General features: G+C 38.3%; 2 protein-coding genes across 2 annotated transcripts in view; both read left to right on the top strand.

The window, feature by feature from the left end:
• LOC138004092 (uncharacterized) overlaps positions 1-10,000 on the top strand; it is an 888,878-nt gene that overhangs the window by 82,379 nt on the left and 796,499 nt on the right. The window lies entirely within an intron of this gene.
• Positions 7,633-10,000, top strand: part of LOC138004539 (lactadherin-like) — a 35,915-nt gene continuing 33,547 nt past the window's right edge. The window contains exon 1 of the mRNA XM_068851082.1: positions 7,633-7,739. Within this exon, the coding sequence (XP_068707183.1) occupies positions 7,670-7,739 (70 nt within the window). The 5' untranslated portion in view covers positions 7,633-7,669. The remainder of the gene's footprint in view (positions 7,740-10,000) is intronic.

Below are 10,000 nucleotides of genomic sequence, written 5' to 3'. Positions count from 1 at the left end.
AGGTTGCAAAAAGAATATTCAATTTAGTTTCCTCTGTGCTAATTCCACGAACAGGAAATGGCACACTTCTGGACAGATAAACAACATGCTGTTTTCAAAGAACTATCACAATGCAAAGCAGTCTATGACGTCAACCCGGTATTAGGCTCGTTCCTCTTCTTTGCTTGGTCGTAGATCAAATTACAACTTTTAGGAGCCTCTAATACTGTGTTCACACTAGGCCGAAACATGATTAGTCTGATCACGAATGAAACATGTTTCGTTATGAAAAGTGTTCACATCAGACAGTGCAAGGCTCGAATCATGGTTGAAACATGATTATTCTGAGCATGATTGAATGACCTCGCGAGGTAGTTTCAATCATGATCAGACCAAACACGTTCAAAATGGCGGATTCATGCGAGAGGAGGTAAGTGCCCAAAAGAACCAAAACTGGGGCTATTAGGAGGCTTAAATATCTAGTTGCAGTATGGGCCGACGAAGAAATATAACGGCAATTATCGGTGGTTGTTGCGGATGAGCTTGTGGAAAACGGAATATCTTGTAACGAAGAAAGCGCAAACGCCGTCTCCTCGTTAAACGCTGCATAGCCTTCCTCCTCCGAAGGGCCAGAAAATTAACACTAAACCAAAGAATGAATGCAACTGTTACAGAAGTTTCCAGCTCCATTCTACAGCTGAAATGTAAAAAAACTATGCGAGTACCATGAAACAGCATAAGTTATACAACCATGCATGAAACGTGTTTCAAAACGACATGTGATGTGAACAAGGCAATAAAAAACATGTTTCGGCGAAACATGTTTACTCTAATCATGTTCCGTCTTTAATTTGAACGCAGCTTAAAACAGTGACTTTGAAGGAGAGAGTATAGCGAACCAAAACATTAATGTTTGACCAGTCCAGAGAATTGTTAAGTACAGAGGGCAGTGCATCGAGCAGTGTAGAAATATCTCGGAATCGAAAGCTCCTTTTTAATTTTTTGTTTGTTCGTTTTATTTAACCAGACCTTTAATTTTTTTTCAGGATCAATGTGAATCGGTTGCGATCTTAAAGATCAAAGAAAGCATGCAAGAAGAAGCAAGAAAATTTGAAAATGTCGATGGAACGACCGACCATCAAGGAGAGTTTTTCATGCAGTAACAGCTAGAGAACTTTCGCCTTTGTATATTTGCCAACCACTACCCAAAGATTTGTAGAAAACAACTGTACTTGATCTACGGAGTTTGCATTGGGAGAAGAACCCCGCTATCGCTAAACGCCTTCTTCTCTTGTGCCAGGGAAGACGAGTCCAAAGTAGATGTCTCTAAATTAAGGTTATATTATATAGAGAGGGAAATATGTTTGTATACAGTCCATCGCTTACGTTGTGGCTTTTAATTGATAATATACGGACAGTTGGTGGGTGTTTGTGTAGAATAATAGGCGAGTTCTTTGGGACAAGAAAGCTTTCATATCTTATCAGGAATGAATGAGTTTGCTGCTTTGGTGTAGCCTACAATAAGGGACAAAAGGGATCCAAGCCACGTGCCTCAAACGCGTTAAACACGTGACCAGCACATGATGGGCTCGTTACACCTTGGTGACAATTCTTTCTATTTATCCATCGTGTGCTGTAACGTTGTCAACGCTTAGTGAATTCTAGTTCCTTCTTAGTGGTTCGGGTCAAAGTCACGCAACGCTCCTCGGGTGAGGAAAGTTGTTTGCGCGACTGCTGCCCGAGTGGCTCCGAATGAGACTAAGTAACTCGTTGCAAATGAAGGAAAAAGTTTGTACAAATGGTTGCCTCGCCTTCTCAAGAAAAGTCTAAAACCGTAATATTTTGTGAGACTTGTACGTCGGTGCTCTGTAAAATTTGAGCGCAAGCAGGTGGTCGATGCGTTGGCGCCCAGCGGACCCATTGATTGGTAAGCTTCTGATTTACACTGAAAAATCAAGGAGCTGTTTGGAATGAAACCTTAAGCTCACCCCAAGTTTTCCGCAAGGTTTATATTTTGCTTCGTCTTTTAACGTGCATGAAGACGGCTAATTATCCAATTTGCACGTTTAGCTCCTTATTTCACGCATATTAGGAAAACAGTCCTTACCGCAAGGTGTCTGCACGTAATAAGAGCGAATCAGTGATTGGCATGATACGTGATGTAGCTATGTAAAAAGCACGGGAAAACACTGCGCGCGAGTCAGGTGGTTTTTGTCTGCTTAGTTTAATTAAACATTTTTTGTTTCTGAACGAAATATCGGGGGGGGGGGGGGGGGGGGAGGGCGGGCCTTGGGTCTACAAAACGTTAATATGATTGATGTGATAGAAATTGTAAGATTATTTGAAAGAACTGATTTTTAAAAGCAAAAAAACTATACCTTGGGTAAAAGTTGTGTACATTACGGATAATGAGACGCTGATAGTATTTAACTCGTGAAGGAAGGTGCTATGTTTAATCCACCTCTGTCTGTGTGAAATAACTTGAGGAAATTATGCAAACAACACGGGGGAGAATTTGAGATTTTCGGATACAACTTCCAACCATTTTTTTTTTTTTTGCGGGTTAGGTAAAATCGCTCATCTGTGCCGTGAATAGCAAGATGAAACTGTATAAAGACCTTCTACAACATAATTCAACTCTCCAGTATATTAATACACTTTGAGATCATGTTGATTAAAGAAATTGTCAATGAAATCCTACTAGTAAGATTCGCCCTCAATCTGTAATTTCTGCTGTCCTGTCATGATTCGGGTGGGCTGGGAGCATGCTGACTTGTTTTGCGTATAGGGTGCGTAATCCGAATGTCTGTATCAGTTCTAGGAAAGGGGCAAAAGTAGGGATAATGATTGATGCTAGCCCGCATACAATTGTTAGCTATTGTTTAGCTATTCCATATGTGCTGATTTTCTGCCTACATAGCGTTTTTTCCAAAAGTAGTGCTTGACCTAAAGTTCTCAGCAACGTCAACGGTAACTCAGCTGAAATGACTCACAGGCCATTGTGAACAACAAGAAAACAAAGTAAGTAATTTTTTACGGGTAGGCCTTGGTTTTCCGGGTCTTAAGCTTCGATCTTCGTTTTCCACACCCCTAGCATTATCCAACCACGTCCTTTGTACTGGGGCCTCACCGCCTGGTATATTAATATGAATTTGAAATTACAGAAACGAAACTTGGTGGAAGCAACTAAAATCGACCGAAAAACTACTTGCGATGAATAAAGGGCGGCAAAAGAGCTCAGATGAACAATTGTCCTTAGCAAGATTCTCTTTTATGCGCTATAAAAAAGCATCGTTTTTATATCTGAAAACATCTCCCTCTTTCTTGTGGGCTTCTTTCTAAATCTCTTTGGACGAGCAAAGAAAAAAGAAAAGTTGCCAAACTGCGATCCTCTTATACTGAAGATGTCTTGTATCATACGTGTTCTTGATTTGATTGCATAGATTAGTTTGGGAAACCTGTGGTTAAAATTCGTTTTCAGTCCCACATCAGTTAACCATTGTGTAAAGGAAGTTTCGTATAGATTCTTGTGCACAGTTGTACACAAGGCTCGGGTACACAACTCTGTGGTGAAAATAGGCATCCACAACTTAACACAGAGTTACATCTGTGTAGTTTGAAATGCAAGAGCAAAATCTAGAGTGACTGGGTAAACAAAAGCACAAAATTAAAACCTTAGCCTCAACTTACTCAAGATTTTGTTCCTGATGGCAAATTTTTGTCGTGTGCATCACAAAATTAAAGCTGTATTTTCAGTCCAAATATTTTGTTGCAGATCCAAATTCTTTAGTTTATGCACTCATCACAAACTTTGTTGTTATCTTCTTCCAAAGCGTTGGGGGTGATTACATTTTTTTTGTACTTTGACATTATTATTATTATTATTATTATTATTATTATTACTATTATGTAATCCTATATAATTAAGTACTATTATTATTAATATTATGATTAACATTCTTAGTCTCGCTATGTACACTAGCAATTTAATTCTATGAATGGCTAATTCTTGTAGCATCAACATTCATTTGAAGTAGAGAAGGGTATACAAATGTGGACGTTGTTTCGATGTTATCATATTTAAGCCTTCTCACTTCTCGGAAAAAAAAGTACAATGTTGGTGACTGGGAAACACACATTGATGTCTGCTGTACAGGTATACGACAGAGTTAACTGTTGTTGCTTCCCCCATTCTGTGTCCTTAATCAAAAACCTTTTACTTTCCTGAAGGAACTCTCTTCAAGTCTTAGGGAGGAAGGAAAATCCCTTCTAAGCTCATTTATTTTCGACATTAGCATGCAGTACCCACCCCCAGTCTCCCAGTGGCTTTTTTTAGATCTTCAAAGAAACAGGACTTATTATTATAATGACAGCCAAATAAAATATTCTTCTGTTTTAATACTAATAAGCCTTTCTATCCTTGCTATAACGAGCAAATTTCAAAAGAATATTTGTTTCAAAATAAGGGCAGTAGGTCTAATTATCATAAATGCAACAGAATGTAAAGGAGGTTGCCATTTGTGAAAGTTTGCTCGGAAAAGGGTAGCCTTACCTAAATATGTCAATGAAAAAATAGATAAATAAATAAAGAAACCGATAAATATAGACTAAATGAAGAAATAAAAGAAAAATTTCAATACATTAAAAGAAAAAGATCGTAGACAAGATCTGTGAGCTATAAAAAATGAAAAACTTTCATGTAATCACCTGTAGCTACAAATTGTGGATAAAAATGAGTCTACCAGTATTTATGAACTTAAAAGATTGCTCATTTAGAAGATGTTTGCCATCTTGGGCAACGTAGCATAATATTATAAGGGATGATGCCCTTGCTCGCCACTATCTCCATCATCTTTTTTTACCTAAAACGGGACAGATCTCAATCTTTTGGAGGGTCAGTAAAATTAAGTGAAGGGTCTCTCTTCGTTTTTGATTGTATATCTTGCTGTGTGGTACAAGAGATATGAAATGCAAAGCCGACATATCACTTGAAAAAAGTTTAACTATAATCTTATGTGCTTATGTTATGCTGGATCTTGTTAAAGGCAGAAAGACTCTGTCGTGACCTTTCCTCTGGTAGTGATGGCGTGTGAAACTCATCAAAGAAGAAAGGAGGGGGTAGTTTCTAAAGAAACTGTGCTGCTGCGTCGGTGAGGAAGTAGTATACAAATATTTGGTTTTATCAACGGAGTTGATAATGTAAATTGGCCACCGTACAGAGATTCTAAAAGCTGACGTTTCGAGCGGATTCGCTCTGACGAAGGGCTATTATCGGGCCTTTGGGATTATTAGCGGGTATCAAATAGGAAATGAATAGGGGACAAATAATTGATAATTCGTTCAACCCCAAAAAGGAACGCTAGGAACATACACGTTTTATGAAGAAGCACAGACAATACAAAAATATCTGAAAAGAAATTATTCCTTTTCGCATCGGCCTCATGATAGTGTCATAGTATTCAATGCAGATCGAGCGGCCTCGAAAACGCCAAAGTCAGTGGCATACTTCCTTTGTTTAATAGTGGCACGAGGGAATATCGAATCTGGCTCGTGAAGTCCGTTCGTGCACAATTCTTCAAATGATATGCACGCATTCGTCCGTAAAAAGCAAGTGAAAGTTATTTCTATTTTTAAAATCTAGGCCTCGTGTTTTGCAGCATTAAGTCTTCAAGGGTTTAAATACGTTTTTGTCTGTAATTAACGCGTACAAGCTAAATCGGTTTAATTGGTAGGAACGCTGCAGTATACAATTACAGCTTCTAGCCTTTCATGGTTCATTAGAACTTTCTGAAGTATTTGGTAGGACAGAAACTACTTATTCTCTCTGCTAAAGCGAAAAATCAAACCGGGAACATAGCAGACACAAGAGACAGTCAACAGTCTTCACGGAATAAAAGACGTTCATGTGCTCTATTTGTACTCTACTTGTATCTTAACGGCTGACTATCTGAATTTTAACAGGCGCAAAGTCGATAGTGGAGGCGTGGCTCATGTATTAGCTGAGAATTGGGGTAAGTTTCATAATTGGAGTCACACCTTAGTTAAACATTTTCGTTTGAATTATGATTGGTATTTGTGGTCCCTTTTCATCCATTTTTATTGATTTATTCAGTATCCCCATTCAATCTTCGACATTCATTTTTATTTGGATTTGTTGTTCAAGAATTCACTTGATATTGAGAGCCCTTTGCGCAAGAAAAAGATTTCAATCACTTTGTGATTTGGAACTGCCTTTGATCAACATAAACCCTTTCATTCTCACGATCGAAACGTTCATTCTCCCAACTAGCTAGTGACATAGAGTTTTTTGTTGGCTAGTCATGAGAACTTGGTTTTATATGAAGATCACACCTCTTTAGCTGATAATAATGTTCAATTATCAATACCTGTTTGACTGACGTCAACATTTCATAGAAACTGTAAAGAGAATTTACATACCCATCACTCCTCCTACAGAACACAAAGCGGAATTCATTCACTCGATTTGGCTCTCATTCACTGTGATATTTTAAGCACTTATGATCTACAAGCTCAGTATATGAAGGGGTTAGCTGTCGAAAAACTGTGGTGCTGCGTCGGTGCCGGTAGAATGAAAGACACTACCACCGTAAAACAAAATATTTCAAAGCGATGGCTAATGTTTCGAGCTTAAGTCCTTCGTGAGAAAGAAGTGAGGAATGAGGGCTGTTTCAAGTTATATTGGAAGTAGGGGAGCGATTCCATTGATTGAAGATAATGTAACGAAAAAATCGAGTAAATTAGCTGAATAAGAAGCGCTCATATCTAACAGGGATTGAGAGTGCCGAGTGGCTTTTGTTCCAAACATGCGTTGCTGGCGTTGTCGGGGGAGGGGAAGGGGAGGAAGAAGGCATGGATTTTTCAGTCCTCCCCTTTCCCTCCCCCGACAAAGCCTCCTACGCAGGCTCTGTGGGTTTTTGTGTTTCCTTAGTGTACAAAAAGGCCGCAACTGTCATGTTATTCATTCGCTCAACTAAAACGACTGTGCCACTTGGGAGAAGTTATCAGTACCACCGCGTGTATATTCTTTTGCTCTCCTTTCATTGTGCGAATAACTATTCATCTCAGTTTATGTTCCCATTTGATTGTTTTCCCTCTATAACAAGTTGAAGGCGGCTTTGTGATCCACCTACGTTTCAGACTTCCTCAGTTAACACCTAGGGACTGAATATACGATAGGCAGGTGGTAGGAGAACGAAACTGATTGACATTACATTTCATCGCAACTTTTAAAATTCCATTTTTAGCGCTTCTAGTCTGTCCAACTGTCATGATCAGCAAAAAATTAACAGATATTTCAAATTTGGACATATAGCTGAATCTTTTACGTCAGGCTCCGCGTTTGTAGATAGAGTCTTAAAATTATACATTTCTGTTTTGCTTTTTGTCTAAATATCTAAATTACAACGGTTGGCCGAGTGACATTCACCAAGTTACCTATGTATAAGTTACAAATTTGTTTCAGCGCTGAGTGTTTAGGATAAAACGTGACCAACTATTTAACCGTTTGTAATGTTAACCATGAGTCCTTTCAACTTCAATGGAAAACAAAACACAAATTGATATTGACAGCAAATTATTTCAGAACTTTCTTAATATTCTTTAACACGACCTGAGCAGCTGGTAGCCAAGAGAAGCTACAGTTTGTCTTTCCGTAAGGTTTAATCTTGCGATGGAGCTTTATCGCCACACTCATTGGTGTAAACTTGTATTTTTCATCTCATTGCTGCATTGTGTCTGGGGTGAGTCCGATTTCATGTTTAGTTAGTCATCATGATAAAATATGGAAGACTGTAAGCACGGAAGCTTGTAGGGGACATGCGATGTGAGAGATAGGAGATAAAAAAATGCGTGATGCGAATTCAAAAATGCGAGAGGAAAAATCCGATTTGCGGGTAGGAAAATATGTGATAAAATTTGAAAGATCATAGTTTGAAAATCTGAGACGAGAAGTAGAAAATGTTAAATAAAAATGGACGTCAGAAACAAGGAACGCGTTAGAGGAAAATCGAGAGAGGGAAACTGGGGGAGTGGGGAGTCTTTAAAAAGGGAATCTCAAAAACGGGACTGAAATCTCTAAAAGGGAGAAATATCAGTAGTCTGATCATCTGCAAATCCTTTACAATATTAGCTTCCTCACAGCAAAAGTTTCCGTAAGGTCCCGACCTGTACTGTGCAGCCAATTGAGTCACAATTATACCTTTCCAGAGGAGTTTTCTTTTGGTTGACATAATGCTACAAAACCGTTTCAAATGTCGCTTGACCTATCACACACATCTCAGTTGAACAACAATTTCCTCTCAGTAAAACGGCGACAAACAACCAAAGCTAGCTAGTTCTTTTTGGATTATTGGCAAAAGCCAAAGAAAACTTAAATTCATCCATATGATATTGACTCAACATCTGGCTGCCGAGCAAAATATTTTCAGTGGTTTTCCTTCCATGTGGAACATTTTTAGAAAAATTTGGCCTTGTATTTGGTTTTCATACTTTTCGTTGTCCACTGCCGGCACATCCCTTTTGGTAATGGTATCCTTTTTCGTGCTACCGGAACATGTCAAAACCAGTATTACACAACTTACAATAACGAAATGATCTTAAAACTATTATTAAACCCAAGACACCAGGAGGCATCTTTGGACTTTATATATTGTCATCAATATTTTTTTATCAAAAGCCTTTAAAGGAGCTGTTAATAATCGTATTTTGAAATATATAGTAGCTACCAAATATTGTTTTGTAGGCATTCGACGGTTTCCGCGAGGGTTTTTCCACTTCTCATGCAATAAGCGAAAACAACTAGTCCAAATAAATTCTGCACGATCGCAACAAAGGACGCTCGATGATAGTCGGTCCGTTATACTTCGTTATCTATATTGATGATTTTTCTTGGGGAATTGCTCCAATAAAATTTTTTTTTCCTCTTTGCTGACGACCCCAATTTCTTCTTTAAGCCTTGTGATCCGAGCGACTTAATTGAAGAATTGACTGAATATTGAGCTTGAAACTGTCTCGCACTGGTTTAGGTCTCTTAATATTGAGAAAACCAAACTCATAGTTTTCAGACCTATGCCGAGTGATTTAGGTCATGTAATTGAACAAGTTTAAAGTAGAAAATTTCTAGGTGGTTATTAATTTGAAGACTCATGTAGACTTTCGGACATAGTTTGATGTTATTCTGGTTTGAAGAAATTTGAATGTAGCTCAGAAAGTTACAAATGATTCAAAGAGCCAACTTTTCGACACTCATGTGGAGTGTCTTCATCAGGGGTAATCCATCGTCATCGCAAAGCGTACAAATAGGTGTCACATAAACCAGTTTCTAAAAACGAGAATTTCGAAATTAGAGATCATCTGGGACCATTATTTACCTTGTATTTACGCACGTACATCACATTAAAGTGCCGGATGTGTCGCAGCATTGTGGGCGATGAATCGGGTGATTCTACAAAGTCAGACACTGCTTACAGTCTAAGTCACTCTTGCCTTTGCATTATGTGCTAATTTATTTCTCTTGATGTATTGTATGGTTCTTTACATACATATCTCACCTACATAGGACGGTGAAGTGCAAAACTTACACTCAAAGTTAACAACCTTTGTTTAAAAATCAAAGCTTAAAATTTTTTGCCAGTCAAGTGTTAGCAGTCGCACTTTCAAAATCTGAAGAAAAAAAAGAAGTAATTTTTGATCATATTAGCACTTTAACACAGCCCCTTCATTATGATATTTTAGGTGCTTTTGTAAAAACGTGATCCTCGCCATTTCGCAAATTAGTGGTGACAATTATTATTAGTCCAATAAGCTAAATGATGATCTATAGGGGAACTGACGCACATGACAACGCTATCATTGTTGTTTATTTATTATACAATCGAACCGCCAAATTGTATTGAGAACTCGGTCATCATCTCTTTGTAAGAGCTGTGAAGTTCCTTTGTATAACATACAACGACTGAAACGACTGTGCCACTCGGGAGAAGGTATCAGTACCACTGTGTGC

This window comes from Montipora foliosa, chromosome 5, assembly GCF_036669935.1.
Source record: "Montipora foliosa isolate CH-2021 chromosome 5, ASM3666993v2, whole genome shotgun sequence".
Classification (NCBI taxonomy): Eukaryota; Metazoa; Cnidaria; class Anthozoa; order Scleractinia; family Acroporidae; genus Montipora; species Montipora foliosa.
The sequence above is the reverse complement of the archived record's forward strand: the minus strand, read 5'-3'. Positions and strand labels throughout refer to the sequence as shown.